Source organism: Cynoglossus semilaevis, chromosome 4, assembly GCF_000523025.1.
Source record: "Cynoglossus semilaevis isolate Cse_v1.0 chromosome 4, Cse_v1.0, whole genome shotgun sequence".
NCBI classification, from domain to species: domain Eukaryota; kingdom Metazoa; phylum Chordata; class Actinopteri; order Pleuronectiformes; family Cynoglossidae; genus Cynoglossus; species Cynoglossus semilaevis.
The window spans coordinates 9,176,028-9,199,633 of record NC_024310.1 but is presented as its reverse complement, the minus strand read 5'-3'; the positions used below and the strand labels follow the sequence as shown (position 1 = coordinate 9,199,633).

The 23,606-nt window shown below is 38.0% G+C and overlaps 1 protein-coding gene across 1 annotated transcript in view; it reads right to left on the bottom strand.

The window, feature by feature from the left end:
* Positions 1–23,606, bottom strand: part of LOC107988477 (contactin-5-like) — a 78,674-nt gene that overhangs the window by 19,833 nt on the left and 35,235 nt on the right. Inside the window, exons 5-8 of the mRNA XM_025055174.1 lie at positions 22,202–22,320; positions 4,956–5,165; positions 307–430; positions 42–217 (exon numbers count right to left, since the gene is read on the bottom strand). Of these exons, the coding sequence (XP_024910942.1) occupies positions 42–217; positions 307–430; positions 4,956–5,165; positions 22,202–22,283 (592 nt within the window). The 5' untranslated portion in view covers positions 22,284–22,320. The remainder of the gene's footprint in view (positions 1–41; positions 218–306; positions 431–4,955; positions 5,166–22,201; positions 22,321–23,606) is intronic.

The window sequence follows — 23,606 nt, the reverse complement described above, 5'->3', positions numbered from 1 at the left end:
CAGATGCCAAGTTCCGAGTTCATAGAAAAGGTTCTACTTACATGCGAACTGTAAGAGAGCTTCTCGACTGAGGATGACACCAACACTGTTAGCTGCTCTGCACTGGTACGTCCCATGGTCAGTGACCTCGCTCACATTGGTGATTATTAAGCTCCCATCGATGAGACTGTAGCGATAATCCGCCTCGATGTCCACTTCTGTCCCGTTGATCAGCCATCTGTGACAAATTAGAAAAATGCCAGATTTTAATTTTTTATGGAAAAAAAAAACGTTAAAAAACACAGCAGAAAGGAGACGGTGACTCACCTGTACACAGGCGGTGGGTTTGACCTGGCTTCACACTGTAGCATCACCTTCTTCTCAGTAGAGTTCAGCGGGAAAATAGCATCATCGGGTTCTTGGATAAAAACAGGACCAAACTCTTCACTTTCTGTGTGGGAAAAAAAAGAGTTTAATTATTCTGATGCTTTATTTGATCACTTTTATTTGGGTGTATAATTTTCCAGAAAAGAACAAATAACGAAAAAGAAAATTGCCACTAATTTCTCCTTGTATTCTTCACATAACACTTTTTAATTGCTGTCAAATTGGTACACTAACTGACCTCAGGCTGGTCTCTGATGTTGTTCATGTGGTTACAATGAAAGGAAAAAACAAATCTGTGATACAAAGGAGACACAATTATGCAGCAAATGTTCTTTTATTTTTTTTCCCCACCATTTTTGGTTTAAAAGATACCAGGTAACCAATTATATTGTTGCGTTAAAAAAAATATAAAAAATATTTTTATTTGTATGTTGTGGAGTGTTTTTGTGCCTAATGCTGTCTGCCTGTCAGTCCAGGCTGCACATGTTCTTTATATTTTTCTTTTTGTTTCAACCTTGAATTAGCCAAAGAAAAGAGACTTAATTGGTTCATCCTGTTGAACACTGCACAGAGGAATGAGTGGATGATGGACCAGTGACCATTCAAAGACCAGTGACCATTCAAAGACCAGTGACCATTCAAAGACCAGTGACCATTTAACTGAGGAAAATGGAGAAAACCACCAGGTCATTTAACAATAAGCTATCGTGTAACAACATCCTTGCTTGAAGGATTAAACCAGTGGTGCCGAAACTGTGGGGCGGGGAGTTATAGTGGGCTGGCACAAAGGGTTAAATTAATTTAATTTTAAGTATAACTGTTTTTTTTTATTTGGGCCACAATTATATTCCTCATACTACATTAATTTCAGTAATTTAGAGAACAGAATTATATTCCTCATACTACATTAATTTCAGTCATTTAGAATAACAAATTTCACTTTCAAATATTGGTCCAAAACTGCTGAAGCATTTTTCTGTTCCTGAACATTGATATTAATGTGCAGGAAACAGCTGCAGCAGAGCAGCAGTGTTTCTCCCTCTCTGCCTCATTCACTCCCTTGAAGTCCAGGCACAGCAGCAGCAGCAGCAGCACGATGACATCACATTTTCAGATGCATGACATGATGCAAAATCTGACGCATTATTTCGATGTTTTTCATGACCTTAATTGACCGCTAGCCTCAAATACATTTCTACATACATACATTTCTGGTCGTATTTCTGACTGAACTGTTGCATCTTTAGAACCTTCTGAGCTAAAACCTTCTGTCAGAAGAAGTTTGGTCAGAGTTATATTTTCAGTACATTTTTTGTGAAGGAAAACAGCTTGAGACCTTGTCAGAGAAATCGATAAATACTATTTATCAATCAAAATATTATACATATACTTTGTGTGTGTATATGTATGTGTATATACATACATACATTAATACATATATGTATTAATGTATGTATGTATATACACACACGTATATATTTAAATACACATATTTATACATATACATATATACAAACAAAGTATCAATATATGCTTACATATATACATACACATACACACACACACATATATATATAATTATCTGCGGATTTAAGGCTTCACTACATTTTCTAATTATACAATAACAACACAATGCACATCGACAGCATCCTGTTGGTCTAATTAGTCATAAAAAGTGCAATGATAAAAAGGAATTATGGCTTTTCTAAAGTCTCACCACCCGTCGTCAGACAATGATTGGAATTTATTTCTCCACAGGGAAATAAAAAGCGTTCAGAATTATTCTCCAATCAGTGGAGGAAACACGAATCAATATTTAGCTGCAGCCATGACGGCATATAAGGCAAAACACACTTCAGCACATTCACAGCGGTGTAACACAGCAGTAGGAATAAGAACATGTCTTTTACGTCTTATTAACAGTACATGTGGTTATAACACAGGGAGATACCACAGCGCTGCAGTTATAAAATGTGTAGAGTACACAATATATTTTTATTAAAAACTTGAAATCATAAGGTTTTAGCTCCAACTGCTGCAGCAAATCAACATGAACAGATGCCAGATATCCGCCGGTCACCGACTACAGGCAGTTATTAACTGCAAAAATGACATATCATTAAATACGATAACTTTATGACATAATTCACGTGTGTGTGTTAATTTTCCAAATTTATTCTTTCCCTCTTAAATTGATGGATGATCCCAGAAGAGGGCCAGAGTTTCCATCACCTGATGTGGGCGCAGTGGAAATTGTTTTATTGGAAATCCAGTGAACTTTAGCGGGGAGCCCAAAGACTGGAATGTCACCATCCTTCTTGAGTAATTACGTTTGCCACTGGAGAGTGATATTAGTCAGAACGTATTGTGTATGGTTCGGCAGAGAGCCATAAAGGGCTACGTCCTCTGCTTCAGCTAACGTGAAACTAGCCATGACTTTGAATGACTGCAGAGTATTTAATAAACCGACTAACAAAGCAGAAATGCTTTTATCGTCCTCAATGTCTCAGTGTGGAATAAAACTGCTGTGGTCTACCATTCCTTTAACATTAGAGAACAAATATTTACTCAATGATTTTTTGCTCTTTTTTTTTTTTTTTTTTTTAGCTAACAGCTTGTGTTTCTGACCTGCCATTAAACGTCTGATAGAGTTGGACAAAAAAGCCAGATTTGTGCAGCTGAGGATGAGAGGTATTTTTTGCTCTTTACACACACACACACATAGATACACCCACACAAACATCCACCTACACACACTCAAAGGCTCAGAAGTTGTTTAAATCCTTACACTTGAAGTGCCATGACCATCTGTCAATCACAGAGGCAGAAGCAATATCTCCTTTTAAAACCACTGAAGGTGCATCACTTTTTGGCATCACTTTCATTCACAGAACATCAATCCTGAGTAGTGGGATTACGCTCCTGTCAGTGCCGACAATGGAAAGACATTTTCTTTTCATCTTGGCTATAGAGATGTACGACAAGTGCTTTTTACGGTTATCCAGTGATAACGTCAGAAAAATATTAAAAGAAAAATAAAAGTCAAACTGACAGACAGAAAACAGAAAACTGTATGATTTTAAAAAATTAAATAAATAAAACAAACTCTACTTGTCTTGTTTGTATGTTTGACGCCAACATCTCGTGCACTTTTGTAATCGGCCTCAGTTCAGTCCACCACATCTTCTGCAGCCACTTAATATTTCTGGTAATTAAGTGCTTTAGACGCAGAAAGCATTAGTCATACATTAGGACATCAATTTGCCATTATATCCACCAGTATTACTCAGACTGCACATGTGCACGCCAAGTGACCCATGTAGATTTATGACAGTCTGTTTGCCACGTGTGAAGTATTAAATCTTCTCTTTGACAAAAATATCCATCACATCTGCAGCTCCTGCTCTGACAGGAACACAGAGAGGGTTGGATATTGCTGTGATCCCACTTCAATTTTACAAAGAGCATGACCCTGGTCACAGCAGACCATACACGGCTGTGATGGATAGGTGAGATACATTACAGCCCCAAATGTGAACAGACAGGAAGCCAAGGCGTATAAAGTCAGACTGGAAATGGCAGATTGTTGGCAGGGTGCACGGGCGGCACGATGCATTCACACCAATCATGTCTGGAGGAGTTTATTCAAACTCCGAAGCATCCTGCCTTACTGGGGTTCATTTCTTCCGGTGAGAATAATGTCACCTGAACTCGTGTGGCACCTCCTGTTTGCAGGAATCCCACTCTGTACAAGTCGCTCGTGATGTGATTTCAATCAGATGAAGCCAGGTGGTTCCAAAAAAAAAAAAAGGCACAAAAAATGCCAAGCACTCCTACAGATATTTGTTCATCCAGCTCCCATTTGCTGTTTTATAGGTAATGAAAGCCATGGCTTCTGAGTTACATTAAAGTGTACACAAGCCTTCATTATCCTCGGCAGAAGTTGTAATTGTTATCTATACATCATCTATCATCAGGTTTACTTAACAATTGAGTGCAATTTTTATTGGTGCAGAAATAGGTGAATTTGTCTGATAAATAGAGTAAATAATAAAGAAAAAAATGTATCCATAAACAAAAAGTGATTTCTCTATTATATCACTAGCGGGCAATAGCATTTGGTAACATGTTATCTGGAGAGATGATTTTCATATAATGTGTTGCATAGCAACCTGACCTCCTAGTGGCCCCTTTCAGACACTACAGTTATTAATTGTACAAGCTGTCCAATCATATTCTTTGCAGGTCACATGAACTTCTGCTGGTTTTCATAAATGTCACGGCCTGGAACAGATAAGTCTCCATCCACATTTTATATTCAGTTTAAGGGCAGTTGACATGTCATTTACAAATTTTGGACCTTATATTAAAAGAAAAAAATTGCATTAAAAGTCAAATCAAATATATTTTTTATAATTAACTTATATTATTACTATTAAAAGTCAAATCAAATATATTTTTTTATAATTAACTTACATGTCAATGTGGAGGGATGTCTGAATCCAGTGTCTGTATTTTTTTTTTCTTGACATGCAGCTCAAGGCCATTTTTCTGAACAAATGAAAGAAAAAGTGAGCCGCTGTTTTTACCTTCACTCCTGTGGTCCTCCTGAGAGCTGATCAGTCGTAAGGCCGACAGCGGCTGACTGGAAAAAGCAGGCCACTCCGTAGTCTCCAGCCCACTACTGTAGTGTTGTCGTGGTCTGCTACGTGAGCTCAGCACAGAGGAAGCTCCGTCTGCCTTCAGTCGTAACACGGCGGCGTACGACATAGGCCGGGAGGCGACAGCTCTCGCAAAATCTGGGGGAAAGAGGAGGTGAACAGTTACATCATTGAGCTGATTATCTTTGATTATTCTTCCCTTAAATCATTTGGAGCATTTTGACAACAGAATGTGGATTTGGAGGCTCGAATTTGAAAAAACACCTCCCAAAGAAAAACAATCTTCTGTGAAACACCGCGCTGCATCTTATACTATGTCACTTAATGCAATATATTGTAGCCCAAATCGACACCGTAATGTTTATACCACCATTATTTAAGTTTAGAATTGAATAAAGAGGTAAGCGAGACAAGAACATAGGTAAACAGACTCCAGGGCCCTCAGACAAATGTCCTCTCCTTTAAATGATCACTTTTGTACAAGCACTGTGTTGTTTTATGCCGGCTGCATTGTAAGAATTTATGAATACTGTCTAAATCACCATGTTTTCACAATGGATGCTTTTCCACCTCATTTTCCGAAAAGTGAACTAAAATAAAAAGGTCTTATGACTCCTGTCAGCTGCAGGGCTGTAGATATCCTACAATATTTCAACGTGCTGATATTTCTCGTCTGCTGAAGCACCATTTAGGCTCTGTGAGCACGACGACCTCTGACGAAGTTAGGTCACGAACACAGAAGCTGTGTTGACAGTTCAGTTTCTGTAAAAGGAGACGTTCACAGAGAATAGAAAGACAGTAACAGCTTATGTGTATGACAAAGAAACTTTTCAACCCGACGCTCCTTTAGCACAGTATTCTAGAAGAGAATGTTACACTTACTAATAGATTTAAAATATTTGTGAAAATACTTAACCTAGTAGTATGTTAGCAACCGAGCCTATAAAGCATAATGTGATCTATTTTAAGAAGAAAAAAGTATTGCATCATATTATTCTAAATATACTGTACATCATATAAGAGTCTTTTTCTTTTCTCGTACATCATATAAGAGTCTTTTTCTTTTTTTCTTATTCTTGAACCTGACTACAGCATTTCAATAATTAAAAAAAAAATATATATATATATTCTGTATGCAGTATATAGAGCTCAAGGGCAAAAGTATTTGTGACACACGTGAAACGCTAGATGTAAAAGGATCATGGGCGGAAAGCAGCCCCAGGCCAGGAGTTTGTCACCGTAAGTTGCTACATACTGTTCATGTACAGTGTATAGAGGATGGAAAACAAAAAAGCAGCAACGCCTTCATGACTCTATACATTGGCTCACAGCACATGAAGGAACTGCACCTGGCACATGAATAATCACTCTGATGCACAGTCAGTCACTCAGCATCATCAGTCATCCATCCACTGACTGATGGTAGTTAGTGGTGAAAATCACACAGCTGTATTCACGTCTAGGGTAGTTAGTGGTGAAAATCACCCAGCTGTAGACACGTGTCATACACACACACACACACACATCAGTTTCTACTCCTCTCGGGTTCATACAAAAGAGAGCGCTGTTTCCTGTGACAACAGTCACTGCTGGTGGTGAAAACCTTTCTTCTCCACAGGAGTAGTGGGATTTGCACTGACCTGAATCTGACATGATGGACACCAACTGCACACACATGATCTAATGGCAATGCAAGGGTCAGTTAGAAATGGTTGAGGAACAAAGAAAATACTCTGATTATTATAAAGATGGAATATCTGGTTAGGAAAACGTAAAAAAAATGAGTGCAAATGAGTAAAAATTAAAGCCATAATATCTTTGATTCATTTAAAAAGATTAGTCAGGTTAAAGTTTGAAATACAAATTAAAACATGGAAAGAATGACAGGCATTGTAAATTTGATAATTGCACCATCCGGCCACAATTTGTTCCTTCTTATCAGCACACTATTTCCATGGAGCTGCTCAATCTAAAAACATCTTCCCAACACCCAGCGTGTGTTTTCAGAGGCTCTGACTTCAGGTCAGATGCCCAGCTTGCAATCCGGTCTCACCGAGTGCATGGCAAATAAAACGTCTACAGATGACGAGCTGACTGACAGGCGGCAAATGGAGTGTGAAGAGACTGTGAACTAATTAATATTGTTGAGGACGACGATGAGTTTTAAAAAGTAACTGTTGATGCCTTCTGTAAGCCGTCATCAGCATTCACAGCAATAACAAAATCCACCAACTCTGCTCTGGGAATTTTTCTCAACATCTTTTTCCATGTTGATAATTTCAAAATAAACAGTCACAAAAACAGTTTAAAAAACACAAACATCTACATGGTGTGAATTGTTTTTCTGTTCCAGAAATATGCAGAAAAAAGTACATGTTTTGTTTATCTTGACTAATCATGATTAATCATGAATAATTGCATAACAATTAATCTTGATTGATTGTGATTAGTCTACAGCTACCCAGTGTTTTAACAAATTATATTATATTAAAAGTAGCTGTGCATTGTTGTGTACGGTAATCAAAAGATTATTCCCGAATGGTAGATTCAATTTATTAGCAACTGTGTAAAACAGGTACTACAAAACAGCCTTGAAAAAAGTGCCCAGTGATAACTAAACCTCTTTAGTCAGTGTTTTATATTCAAGATCTATGGCAGAGAAGGACAGTCTGCTAAAATGGGACATCCCCATTCAGCATGATGAAAAGTACAGGCCGAGTGTCTTCTAATTGTCAGAGCAAAGAAGTGGGACACGCCGCTGTGTTTATTCTAAAATAAACTGTGACCCTCCGTCATCCAGAAAAAAGGCTGTTGTTTCCCTTTTTTTCTTTTACTTCAGCAGAACAACAGGAGTGTGATAATGGCCGCACGAGTCTTCAACGTGTGCGTCACACATTTTTTTACTGCTCCGTGTTTACAGGCCCTGACCGTTTCTGCGTAACATTAGGGAAAAGAAGCGTGAAGCTAAGGGAGAAGCTAATCAAACTTATTAAAATGGGTTTTGAAACAGTGTTTTGTTTTAGATGATAAGGAGCCACAGAAGAACCCAACAGAACCAGAGAATAATTAGGTTTTTTAAAACATTTCTCATTTACCGAAAAAAAAAACCCCACCAGCAACACAAAGTTGTACATGGAAGGAAATTCAAAGTACTGTGATGTTAGCAGTTGATACAGCAGACGTCAATGACAAACAGTCAGTAATACTGTAGTAGGCCTGAAGGTTTTACAGAGCGTTGATAAAAGTTAAGATGACTTCTTACACAGAGGTCACTGAACTTTCAGTGGTAAAAGTCACTAAATATTTTTTGCTGGTTATTCCTTGTTTTTACAGAAACACATTGATTCTCTACGAGTTCTTATATTTGCAAAAATCTTCAAACTGAATGTTTTATTCATCCCTATTTATTTTTCCTTTATTGTTACAAAGCATTAGTTCTTTTCTAAGTATGTCTTATTGATCAGTCAGACATTTCTTGTTGCCTGCGGCAGTCACTTCTCTCTGTTTCACCTGTTAATCCCCCCCAGGGTGATTCATTGATGTTTTTATTGTTATAGATGTGATGGAAACTCAAATATATTTCTTTACGTCACAGCAGCTAAACCAAAACTGACAGTATGCCTTTGCCACAAAGTTGCTTTTTTTGTTTTGTTTGTTTTTTTCTGTTTCACTGTTGCCACCATTCCTACATATCAATGTATTAAGAAAGTCTTGTTAAGAAGTCCATTATTCTTATACTGACTAACTCTGAGTGAGATTTCTGAGTTTCCTTGCCATTAACTGAAACCCAACGTATGTTGAGGACCCTCTGTATTACATGATATAAATGTGAAAAAGCAGTCACATTTTATATAATTACCAAAAAATGATAAAGGATAAAAAATCTGTACTAAATAATTTGCAGTATGCCATACACTCAAATAGTCAAAAATGCCCTTGGATACATTTCCACGGCAACAAAAGAGCACTTTAAAAAAAACATAAAGCATGCCTGGTTCTGAACAACTTGTTTGATCCTTTGTATTTAAACCCGGCCTCACAGGGCCGTCTGTCATGTATGTGTGAACACATCTGACTGTGAGAGATGATGCAAATTTGAACACACAGAGATCCACTCAAAATTCTGTTTCTAAAACATTAAGAGTCAAGAACAGAGTCTTATCTGACTGGAAGCCGGTTGTCGACCGACTGTGCCTTTCTGTACGAGTGAACACATTTCAGTCTGACTCTGATTGACAGCTGTGGTGTGATGGTTGCGTTGCACGTTGGAAAAGAAAAGTGTAATGACAAAAATAAGTTTTAAAAAAAGAAGCTGTTCCTGTTAAATCCTGACATCTGCTCAGACTTTACTGAAATCATCAGTAAGTAACTTCTGCTGACGCTCTGGGGAATTTGAGGTAATTACCCCAACACTGCCAGCAACTCTACATGACAAAAACCAAGGTGATCTCTGGATAGTACCTGTGCTGTCTGTCACGGTGTTTCATTCCTTTGTTATTCCCATCCCGTTCCTGTCACATGATTCTCCCGTGTTTTCACAGTCTGTCTAAATGTAGTATCTGTCCACACTGGGTGTGTCTGACACATACTTATTCCTATGGAAACATCACATGGGCTGCTACAAACAAAGGTTTTGTTAACAGTCGTGACTGGTCCGTGTCAAAACTAAAGATTGGATGTTTGGGATTTTTTAAAATATCTCATGCCTAAACACGGGCTCTGTTCTCCTCTTTGTTTTTAGACAATGCCAAGCTCATCTGCTCCTCGGCACCTCACCCAGGCCTGACCTTTATTCTGCTCTACATGAGTTGCAGCTACATTCCTTCATTTTATTTTCTCCTTTCCGTTTTTGTCTGCATTATTGTTCCAGTCCATTTGCACTGAGACTTAACATCCATAATCTCCCCCTAACCTCGCTCCTCTTTCTCGCTCCCTCTCTCAGCCATCTTCACTGATTTTGTTTTTCACTGATTTTTTATTTTTATTTTTTTCACAGCTTGGTAATGTCACATCAGACACTGCCATATGAAACACTACAAAAGAACAGCTTTATTTGAACTGCTTCGACTATGGATCGATGCATTTTAAGGGAAAATTCAAAAAGCGAATTCATGCATTTTTTGAATAAATACAAAATGTACCGATTATTATTATCATCTATCATTGTCTTAATTCTGCACACATAAGGCTTTGACCAATCACAGGGCAGTTCAGAAGGAGACGTAAGTATCCAATAGTGACCCAGTTTCCAGACAGTGGTTTGATGAACCAGCTGATCTCCTGACTTTACCCTCCATGAACTCCTCCCACTTCGCACCTTCATGCAGCACAGTTTGTTCACACCTGTATTCAGTAGGGACACCAACAGGAAGTCATAAATAGCTTTACATCATTAACTTTATCCCAATAAATAAAAAACAGAAAAAACAAGTGTTAATGAATTATAGTAATTCAAACAAAAATAACTGCAGTTCATATAGTGTATGTAGGACATCTCTGAACTACAGCTGTAAGTGCAAATAAGGAGGAAACAGGAAAACGAGAGACAGTAACAAAGTCATTTGGGAGGTGTACTGCGGTACAATTTGAAAAGTCTTACACTAATTAAGCTAATTAATGTATGGTAAAACAGGTTTTAAAAAAGGGTGAAATCAGGTGAGAGTCTGAAATACACCCAGGTGTAACTTGCATACTCTCATTTACTACATTCATCTTTGATACAAATGTGAGTTTGTGATTGGATATAAATTAAATCCTGGTCCCACTGAGCCTCAGAGACGGCCATTTTACTCGATGAAACCCGTTTAAATGTTCTCTGTGAGATTGAAAGTGACTAATACTGCTATTTACAAGTGTTCCTGAGTACTGAGTACTGCCAGTGGCTGTGGAGTGTGTATACTGTGTTCTACTTAATGTACTGTAGCCAGGTGTCCCTGAAGTCATAAACTGAGAAGCAGGTAAGAAACCCTGACTGCAAGCATGACGCCCTTACACAGAGTGGGGACAAGGGACTATTTTAATAAATGTTGTGACATGTTCCATTTGAATGTTTACTTCAAGATTGCACCTGAACAGGTCACATGGCTAAGGTTCTGTCAACAACGCCTCAGTGAACGTACCCATGTGCTGTGTGAACATCGGAGCTTGACATATTCTAATAAATAAAGTAAGATATTTTCTAGTAGGTTAGACAGTTCTATAAAGGTTAAGTTAAAAAAAAAAACATTTCACTTCCTGTCACCAGAGAATAACATTTTTAACTGTCTAAACCTCCACGAATACAGCATGATAAAAAATACTTTTTTGTTTATAGGACCACTTGCTCTGACAGGCTCTTGCTCTTGCTCAGCTGTCACATGCATCAGATAAATGCAATGACCCTCAGATCCCTCTGATCTCTATCTTTTAGAGGGCGGAAAAAATCAGACATACTCTTTGTTGTTGGAGGGCTGTAGCTGCAGCACTTTGAGGAAGCACTTTAAGGTTCTTTAGATCAATAGTATCTTTGATTTTAGACCTTTACACCTTGATTAAGATAATGACAACAAAAGAGACAATGGCCACTGAATACTCAAACAGGCTTTTGTAATCTCGTTTCTATTGTGTGTATGATGCACGGTGCACGGTGTTAAATGTTGATACAAATCTCTCCTTTAATGGACTGTCAAATTTACTAACAATACGAGTGACAAACACACTTATAGGTCCTACTGACAATATGGGTACTGTTTAGCTTTACAAATATGTGTCTATATATGTTTATATCTAAAAAAAATTAAACTATATTGATCCCATATTTGGGAAATTCTCATGTTAACAGCTGATCTGCTGTTAACAGGCTGCCCCAAGCAGTTGCTTCCTCTGGGAATCGAACTCAAGACACTCTGCTTCCGAGGCAGTTGGCTAATCGCTACACTACGAGTGGGAATCGAACCCAAGACTCTCTGCTTACGAGGCAGTTGGCTAACCGCTACACTACGAACCTGTTAAGTATATCATTCATAAGGGAACTCACTTTCAAAAGACTTTATTAGGAAATATATGGCTTGGCTGCAGTATGCAGATTCACACCATCGGCTCTATTCACAGACCTGTAACAATGACAAAGCGTAAGTAGCAGCGGAGTATGAGCCACATTTAGGTATTTTTGTAAAATTACAACATAAAGCATGGCTTTGTTTCCTTGATATTCAGTCAAATCTCCATTTGAATTATTTATGAAAAACACTTCAAGTAATTGAATAAAAGTCATCCAGTCAGTTCAACCCAGTCACCATATCACTGTATTTCTATGATATTTACTAAAGTATGTTTTATGCATTTTCTTGACCCTTGACCTCAGGCCACTAAAGTCTAGTCACTTCACCCTCGAGTCCATGTGAACTTAATGTGCCAGATGTAATAAAAAAAAATAAAAAATCTGACATTCCTGATATATTGCATTTACAAGAAAGGGATGGATGTGTGGACATACTGTCCTTGACACTTGACCACCCAAATCTAATCAGTTCATCCTTGACTGAGCGTTTGTGCCAAATCTGAATATATTCCCTCCAGGCGTACCTGAGATATCACCTTCAGGAAAATGGAACTGACAGACAGACAACCTAAAAACAGCCCCCTAGAGTCGGCTCCACAGTTGATGTGAAGCGTGGCTGTATAATAAAGTTAAAAGTTATAACACAGCATGTCCAACTGAGAAACAAACCAGCAACTGAGGCTAAGGTGAAGAGAAAGATGAGCTTCAAATAAATAACAGGAAGAACTGGGAGGAAAAAGACTGGGGACAAGAAAACAGAGAGAGAGAGAGAGAGAGAGAGAGAGTTTGTGTCACCCTCTGATTAGATTCAAAGTCATGTGACCAGAGGGCTGGTGCAATGAGTGTCTGGGGTATTTTTGCAGCCTCCACTTTGGTGTGGGATATTAATTAAAATAACATACAGTAAGTGGGTGAGACACCCGTGAAAACTCAAGTAGATGGACATGATTAGCCAGAGCCTCCAAGATTAATGAAGACGTACACATGGAGAATAAATTGACTGAAGCTGATTACGCTCGAGACCATTCATTCAGTGGAATATCATTACAGATGGAACAATCCATACATCATATGCAGCCTCACCTCACCGCATTATTACAGCAGACTTCTTATTTAAACCGACCCTGCCTTTTTATTAGGGGGAGATATGGACGGCTCTGCCCAACACGCCTCTCTCTCTCTCTCTTTCTGAGCCCACGGGATTTTGAGTTTCTCAATTCCGGCTGTTGCTACCTCCATGCATTTCCTCCCCCATTACCTAAGGTGTTTCCAACCAATGGTGTTTCCAATCTGACCTTGAGATTTATCTATTCCATGCACAACACAGCTCTAAACCATGTTCGTCTGTTGGTTTTGTTACCCTTCGTTTCTCTGCCGTTGTTCGTGAAGACTATTATATATAAAATTATATATTAGCGTATTTCCTCGGTTTACGACATCCTCGATCGACTGCAGTTCACGGTTACATCGTAACGTCTCGTAAGTTTATTAAGTCAAACGCGTTTACAAGTCAGACGCTTCTGATTTTCTGAATACTTTTATGTCCTAGATTATGATGTTATCATATTGTTTCCGACAGTAAATATTGGGTTACGTCGCGCTGTAGGAACAGCTAAGAGGAACAGCCTCTTAGCTCGGAGACCAACTGTACCTTGATATTCAACATTAAACGTTAAGATTGTGTATAATAGCATTCAATAGGGAAAGTAGAGTTAGAGAGCAGCAGTGGAGCATTGCAGCAGGCTCCATTCCACGTCGGCCATAATCCCATTTTGGGTGGTGCCAGGAAGGGCATCTGGTGTAAAAACTCGTTTACGGAGTGAAGAGGAATCCTTTAATTTTTTAAAATTTTAATCAAAGATTTAAACTGTAAATTGAGGCAAAGATGTGTTGTGAATTAAGGCTTAAGAAATTAAACTGACTTGACCTGCAAAGGCGCCTGATGACTTTGTAAGTGATTCAACAGGTAATAAGTATGGGTTCCATTTTCTATATTTGAATTAAACAAGTCACAAACCTGAGATTGTTCATGAGCTAGATATGGAGAAATGAGAACTTGTTACTTGAGACCAACAATTCCAAACTCTATCTGTGATTGAATCATCTAATAACAAGCTTCTCTGCCAGGCTGCATAGAAAAAGACACACTTAGCATGAGTCTGTAATGCCAAAGTCGACACCCTGAGGAGCTGATTGTAATGTTAGTAACAGTTCCTGTTACAGGACTTAACTGCCAACAGTTAAATACTGTGTCCAACTTCCTCCACTGATGCCCTTTCACTGCTCTTCCACCTGGCTTAGGCGTAATTGAGGAAAAAAGGACTTGTTACAACTTAAGTTTCTCTGCCAGGTGGGGAAAGTCCGCTGTCCGTGGTGCTGAACTAAAATGAATTCCAAGATTTTTTTCTTCTGATAACCTGTAGGTTTCTGAGTGGTGACTAGCATTGTGTTTGCAGGAATGAAATGTACCATTTATGTTAATAGATACTCTGTAACATCATGAAGTGCACATGGCCTTATTGGCTGCACTCAAACAATGTAATTAATATATAGGCTATTTTCCAGGAAAAATGTTCTCACTATTTACATATGGACATAAAATATCAAGAATGGATTTTTTTCCAAATTAAGTTATATAAAAGTATAAGATAATCAATTAGTTATTTTAATAGAGGAAAATGATTTTGGCAATACAATACCTTCTTTAATTCTATTTAATTTTGTTCTTTTAATTGAATGTAGCATATGGTCACTGAATGGTTCGACCCTGTGTGTCACATTCATGTTCTAAATTTCACCATTTTTACCTATATTTCTCTGTGCACAGCTCTTTTGCCCTTGAGGAAAATGACTTCACACATCACTTATACAGAGCCATACATCTATATTCCCTCCAACCACTTCTAATATTGAGGTAGCTCAGACTAAGCCAAGGTGCAGCTGCATTACTATTCCACACTTAACACTCCAAGAGCATTGTATATCATTGTGAGGCAGACTGAATCGAGGCGAAGAAAAAAAGAAACGTCTCCAGACATCATGACTGCCCGGCCCACTTTTATACATGAGAGAAATCTAATTGTGCTGCTGTCTCTGCCTATGCATGATTTAAATATCTTTGGCGTGAAAAGGAGCAGGACAGAACGCCATTACAGGGAGATGTAATACAGAACAGATGAACTTTCTCCTTTCAAGCGACTATTTTTACCATATCAGCCACAACAGAAGGTCAATAATCCATTACACACGTCACTGTGTCAAAAATGTTACTCTATTCAAAGCCTGCATTTTACCTCCTGGGAGAAGCTGCTCATGGCTCCTGCTGCTGATAATATAAAAAACACAGTGTGAAGTGTAGCACTCTTACGATGATATAAGCCTCAGTTTTTCTGATATTTGTAAGTGCTAAAAGCCTGCCCTTTGCCCAGAGCTGTTTTAACTAGAATAGCAATTTACCTGAACTACATTCTTCTACATTTTGCTACCGTAAGGCTAGCCTTAGTTCAATATTTACGGAAAAATGGGTAGCCTGTCTTTGCAGTGAAAATACACTGATGTGAGGTGAAACAAGAGGTAGTTATTAACAAACACACAAACATATATGTAAATATACATACAATATACAGATACATTTAAACATAAGTACAACGTATAAGTACACAGTACGGTCCTCTCTGGTCTTCTACTCTAGATGCTATTGCTTATGTTATCTCAAGTGCTGAGCTTCCTCTCCATTTATCATCCCTTGGCTACAGAAACATCAACAACGCAGCGAAAGTGCATCGAGTCACTAATGTGCAAGTTTCAAGTAAGTCTGGAGTTCTGACCTTTAACATAAGTCACAGGTCAAGTCAAGTCAAGTCAATCGCACGGAAATATTACTTGCAAAAAGTGTTGAACATGCAAATCAATTTTCCAACTGTGCCCTAACACTGACGTCAAACTTAAAGTCAGGAAGAGAAAAAAAAAAAACTAACTTAAAGTCAGGAAGAGAAAAAAAAACGAGGGTTTTCTTTGGATGTAGCTGATGAAAATACAAACTTCAGCAAAATAAATTTGGGAGAATTAGTTACAATGATTTGTCTGAGAGGGATGAGTTTGAATCCTTCTGGGATAATTCTGCTAAGGATCATATAAATTATTCAGCAGTGACAAATTAAATGAGCCAAATGATTTGATCTGCCTTTCCCAACGGTCATCTCAGGATCACACATATGGTGAACTACTACTTTTACTACAAAACATCTCCTCAAATCTCGTCGCATCGAGTACAACAATCCTTAGTTATTGTACTCTGTGGTGGTATCTTTTATTTGGACATGGACTAAATCTTGACAGGAGTGCAGCATGTTGATTCAAGTCAATGTATGGAAGAACAGATATGGCCATTACTAATCACCTTAAGCGTTCTTTCTGCCGTTTGTGTGTGTGCGGCTGCCTATTTGATGTTGCACAGCTTTTACACTGCATTAACTTCTAAGAGACACCGTTCCCATTTATTCAGGTCTGGCTGCAACAGCAGGGGGCGCTGGGGCGTGATAATTCAATTAAGTGAAAAAAAAAAATGACTCCATGCAGACTTGCTAACAAATCTGACTGACAGTTGGGTTAGGATTATTCAGATTTCTTTTTCCCCCTTATCTTAAAAAATATTTTCTTTTGCAATATTTTGCATTCCTTCATCCTTTTTAACAGTTTACTGACAATGTATACTGCTGCAAAATAAATAAAAAAATCTTTAATCTACTTTGCCTCGTACAGCTCACTCACGATGTATTACCAGAGAATAACAAACAAATGCTACCAAAATGCATGAGGCTAATGTGACTAATGTGATTTGAGTTATTGATAAGGCGGCGCTCTACTGTAAATCTGAGATGATGGATGACAGGAAATAATATTAGCATGTTTTTCAAGAGATCTGATAAAAGTCCACAGAGAATTATCCTGTGGCAATTGCCAAGCAGGAAATCAGAGCCGAGAGTGTTTTATTATTATTATTATTTTGTTTTGTTTTTCTAAAAGCCAAAGTAAATGGAGGCAAACAAAAGGAAAGAGCTGTCACTGCTTGTTAGGGGAAGCTGCAAGCACAGAGCTGATATAAAGGCTGTTTCTTCTCTTAAATCTTTTTTTTCCCTCCGTGACACTCATGAAATTACTTTAAGGCTCAATGTCTAATATCCCCTTGTGCTCCAATTCAACAAATACAGGACAGAGAAGAAGAAATATGGAAGCAAAGAGCATTTATTTCTTTGGAGACCCACTTTATTGCCATCCACTATTGATAAACTTCTTATTTGGAATTAAATCATTTCTTCCAAAATAATACAAAAATACATAAGATACTTAAATGAACAAAAATGTATCTTAAATTAACTGCTCAAGGGGACCACATTATAAAAAAAGTAAGATGCGGGCCAAGCCCGGCAAGTCTCTTTTTGTTGAGTTTAATAAATAAAAAAATGTCATTGGCTCAAACAAAAAAAAAATGTCCCACCTCATTTGGATACAAAAAGTATATTTATACTAGTATAAACTCTTCGCTGTCGACTTTTTACTTGAAGACATCCACATGCATGGTAATCTCTGGTGGGCCACATAACATGATGTGGAGGGTTGGATTTGGCCCACAAGCCTTGAGTTTGCCATGCGTGATGTACAGTATCTACTGAAACATCATTCGACAAACAGAGCCAACAGAAAAAACTTCATGGTCATGAATACATATTATGTAAATGTGAAAATCGCATGATGGTAATTTGATGTTCATGCAGTGGAAATTGTTCTGTGACACTGGAAATGCTCAAGGGTTAACGACTTGCAGCTTTCAATTTGCATATTTGACTGAGTGTGACAAAGTGAAGGCAGCGCAGACCCAAAAGAGTTAACGGCTGGTGTGTTTCTTCGGAACTTGAAACATTTTAATTAGATACGTCCAAGGAGTCCGCTAACACTTTAGCGGGAAATTCAACAGAAATCATCTTTAAAGATTACATTTGTTTGAAAGGATAACAAATTAATTTGTTGTAAAGTCTCGGAGGCAGAGCTGATGCATTTTTACCTAAAAATATAAAGACACCAAAGAACCAAATTATCAGAGTCAAAAATCAATAGACAGAATTGATTGACACATAGCCTGTTGCTGCTCATTGACCTCACAATTTAGTCGAGACACGACCAAATTATCAGAGTCAAAAATCAATAGAAAAAACCTCAGCACCTCTGAAAGTTTCGGATTCTCAATTTCTCCACAATGGTTGTATTTATTAAGAGACTGCAGCCTTGGGGCTCACACAAATGCGTGTTGACTACACACAGCAACTTATTCTTTTGAGATTAAACCAACAGTTTATACTTTCAGAAATATAATTTATTCATGACAAGCAATATAAAAATCATTTCTGTGTATTTAAGAGTATTCTTAGATTAAATAAAATATAAAGTAAATTCACCTAACTCAAATTCATTGTAACATAGAATCAAAGAGTCAAAGGTCAACCAGTCCATCTCACATTTGAGACTTCACAGAATTCTGGTCTGATCCCATTCCTCATGACTTCTCTGGTCCAATATGAAAATGTAATGACCAGCATGAGCACTGAGCAGACGACGCATGTCCAAACAAAATGGTTGTCTGCTTTCGAAAGGGCCAAAATATGTGAACTACAGAGATGACAGCATGTGGGAGGTGGTCTACAGAGTTAGCCTGGTGGGCTGGATGGCTGCTCCGTGTGCACTTTGGAAATACAAGCGTGAAGATAAAAACAAGTGCACTTTGGAAATACAAGCGTGAAGATGATAAAAACAATTTAAATTCAAATCTATCTATCTATCGAAGGGTTGTACGTCTAAGAGGAAAGTGGTTTTAAATTACTACACTGAAATATCACTGTCCGTGAATTAGAAAAATGTAGCGAGTTGTTACCATTTTATGTGTCGTCCATTGTTGGAGCATCGTTGCGTGCTTGTCAGTGCCGGGTGTAATGGGAGAACAACAAAGTAAGAATGCCAGTCAGTGTGTGAATCACTGCCATCCAACAACATTCACGACAACAAACCCATCTTGAATACGTATCTATTTATGTTTGAGTGAATGATGGATGGTGTGGAGTCCGTAGTCGTGATTTAATATAATGTCATGTAAACACCAGGGCTGTCAAACAATTAAAACTTAATCTGCTTTATAGAGTTGGTGGATTTCAGTCATTACTACGAATCTCGACAGATCCATTTGATAATTGTCTCAGTCAGCTGGTCAGATGTAGACTCACAGGTCTGAGACTTGAAGTTGTAACTGATACGTCCACTGGTCGTTGAAATGACATTTTAAGCATGAGGTGATTGGGTGAAATGAAAACAAAAATTCCACACAAATGAACACATTTATCAACTGTGTATCCGAGTAACAATAAGTGGATGGATGGTGGGAACACGGCGTGATTCATTTTGCCCATTTTGCATTAAAGTTTCCTAAAAGGTTCATCTGACTCATTTTACAATTGAATCAAAGCGATTAACGTGTTTATCCATTCATGGCTGCAGCTACAGTAATGGCAACCTCTTCGTTTAGAGAAGTATTTACTTCTAAATAGCATCAACTAAAATTGTTTTTTTTCCATTTCCGATAAGGGCAAAATAAAAAATGTTCTTTTCCCTTAATGCTACAAAGTGCAACTTTAAGAAAAACTCGTGCTATTTTTTCTTCATTCCTAATATGAAAGGTTTCTTTATTTCTTTATCCTTGAAACCTTGAGAGACACAGCATAGTAAGTGACAAGCAGATAATGAAGGTGCCTTTATTTTACTTTTTTCCACAAGGAGTTTAATATTGCGCCATCATGTGCCTTTATGTGCTTGACAAACTCCACAGGAGCCAGAAGTTGAATTGTCACTGGTGCGGTTTACTGAAGTGTACCGACAAACTACACACGGTGTTTATCTCTACTGCATCCTGGGATTAAAGAAAAAGGAGAGGACTCTTCTGACAGGAAGGTACAGTATTGAAGGGAGGGAATTAATTAAATCTACTCACTGCTCTGTGCTACTTTTACATTACTCTGTTGATGTTGATGAATGTGCACACACTGTGGCCAATGAGTTCAGTAAAATGGGTTTTCTCCTCCTTTCTCCAGAAAAGCCTGGCTCAGAGGAGTGAACGACTTCTTCACGCGGTGCCGCTCGCCTCTTGTCTCTCATTAAAAGCAATCACGACCCATGCTCGGCTTAAATGGCCTCTTCTCGAGTAGTCGGTGTTTGCTTTGGTAAACAAATAATTTTGCACAAATACAAACAATTTAAAAACCTGCTGGTGTGTGACACTCGGGGCATGAGCACACTCTTTGTTCTGCACACAAACAACACACCCCAGTTGTAATTTCTAGGTAAACAACACTCTTGTAAGTTCAAACCTTGATTCTCCAACACTAGGACAATGTAAAGTGAAGCTTCTTTAACAGACGGCCCGTGTCGAATGCACTCGATACATCGCTGCATTTACATTTGAAAACACATGCGCTGTTATTGTTGAATGTTAAATGGAAAGTGTCACTAGGACAGCATTTAATTCAAAGCTGAAACATCACCAAGTGTATACATCTGTACCACCATGAACCACTCTGATACTAATGCAGTACTTCTCAAATACTGGGGCGAGGTGAGGTGCCGGGCGGTGGGGTGCAGTGGTTGGCGCGAGGTGAGGTGCCGGGCGGTGGGGTGGTTGGCGGTCTTCCAATGGAACATGGCACGCTGAATATTAGTGTACCACTGCTGTAATACTTGAATGATAACAAGCCTCCAGTCACTAGGTGGCAGCAACTCATAGAGTGGTGTGACAGAAAATACTTAAGATCCTCTATCCTTTGAGTCTAATGTAACAACTTCTTGATCTTCCTCAGGGTCTTCTCCTTTCACTTATGGTTTCCAAAGCCACAATATTTCCTTGGCAATATTCAGGTCACACTGAAATAAGAATCTAAACACTGACGGCTACAACATGTTCCATGACTTACTCATCCTTCATTCTGAATGAGATTCATTTACCTGCAGCAGTTTGTCATGGCAGTCAGTCTGTCATTTTTATCTTTATCACTGCCACGATCATATCTATAGTCTGTCTTCATCTTGCCATCATTACTCTTATCACAAACTCTGCAGTCCGTTCGACACTAACCATGTCATCTTGAGCATTTCTTCTGGATACCAAGTCCCAGTGGAGTCCAACTCCTGCTTCAAACTGATCTATCTACCAAGCAGCTTACCATTGTTTCACTTTCAGCATACATTTTCTGCACCAACATCACATGCTTCTTTGCCACTCCTGACATCTTCATTTCTTGCAACACAATCCGATTATTGCCGCATTCTGCCCGTCTTAGTTTCACAGTGAATATTTTCACACCAACTCTGTTCATCCAAAATCCTGTATTTCTTTTTCCACTTTGTTATTAGATAAAACAGATAGGTAAATATGATATGTACATGTAAACATACACTGCCTCTATCTAACATTTAACAGAATAGAACGGTGACAACTTTTGTGTTTAGTTTTCAAAACCTTAAGAAAAGTACAGAGAGGATCTTCCTCTGCCTGGTTCGAAGAGCTATTAAGGGGCAGAATCCATTAGAGTGGCGCTTGCTCTGGATTATCAGGGGAGACACTTGATCCGGAACTTAAAATTGTGCACTCAATTCTAATCTGGCTAGTAAAGATGCGCTACCCGGAAAATCCTGCCAAGCTGAGGTTTTTGATTCCGCCGGGGCCACTAAAGCTACAAAGATACTTAAAAGGCGCTTTAGATAAGCATGTCCACTGAATGGAGCTTCTTTTTCAATTTAAATTAAGTCACAGGGCAGGTAATAGTACTTTAGTGGTGACCACTGCCAAACAAATAATTCCATACAAATGAGACTGTAGAAAAGCAGCTTCATTGGAAACCTTTGTTGTCAATTTAAATTAAACGAATGCTGCTCAATTATCATAAAACATTTTTTAACACACATAATTTCAGATGATGAAATTCAAATTTCAACTTTCACATTAACAGCTGCCAGTAATTGTCCTCTGGGTTCAACAGGATTATCACTCCCATCTATGTCTCACCAGAACACACTTCAAACAGCCTCTTAAATGTCTTACCTGAAAGGCCACTGATGATAGACAGGAGGAGAAATGGTTTCCATGGTGACCCCATACTTAAAGAAGAGGGTCCCTTCTGCATGTGTGTTAGCAGATCTGCCTCTTCATTAAAGCTGCGTCTACAGAGAAGAAAGAATGTATTAAAGGCTGGGGAGAAACGTGAGTTTTAGTTCTGCTTATGAAATACCTCATCAAAAAAACTCTTCCCTGGATCCCACACATTCTCTAATTTTAGACCAACTCATTTATAAGTATCATCTAAAGTGCTGATATCCTACATGTAATGTTGTTTCTATCACCAATGTTCTCTCCTCACTTATGAAACGTTTTGGTTTGAATTGAAAAATAAATTACTCACCAATATTCAGGTACAAAAAAAATATGCTTATAAAGTCATGGTGAATTTGCAACTGTAGAAGAATGTGCACAAAGTCAATAAAAGTGTATTTAAATTTATAAGAACAAAGTATGTTGATATATATATATATTTGAAATAAAATGGAACTTGACAACTAATATTTTGGTTATGATTCATTAGATAATAATAACAATAATAATAATTATTATTATAACGATTATTATTGTTATAATATTCATAATAATAATAGTTGTTGTTGTTATGATTATTATTTTTCATAATAGTTAAAAACTGTGACTATGATGTACCATTACATAGAGAATTTGACCACATGTCATCATTAATGGCTGGTTTTGTTTCACTACTGACAATCACAGACACTTATTCACACCAGTTTAATCCAAATACACTGAGTAAATTATTTTCTGGAAGTGACTTAATTGCAGTCGCTTCTGTGAATACATTTTGTCCTGAACAAATACAATGCGCACGTTTGGCTCAAACCTTAATATTCCCCAGGCAAATCCAGAAATTTGCATGAGGATTTAAACACACCAAGGTGACCCAAAAAACAACATGAGTTGGAAAGTGATGCAGATTAGAATCACCTTGACATCACCGACTTATTTGTCAGCTGGAGCACATCACCATACTTTCAGCTCACAGCTTCGGCCGAACAACATATTTATTTTAAGGATATACTGTGAAGGAGTTACAAACATTTACTGATAATGTTCACACCAAGCAGCACCTCAGTATGTGTGTTTTACCAATATGCCGTGATAGCTTTCAGGCGTTACAGAGCAGCGTGCGGTTAATATGTTCTATATTCTTTGAGTAATTCAGCATTAGCCGCAAAACTGTCTGTAGTTAGCTACATAAAAAAGTGTTTTAAAAGGAAGGAAATTATGGCAAAGAAAGAAATGATATTTAGTGTGATCAAATAAAAGGAAAGTATAATGAAAAAACATTTTGAGAGCTGCACTGAAAAAAAAGCTTAGTTATGAGAATAAAATAAAGTATAAAATAAAGAATAAAAAATCAATA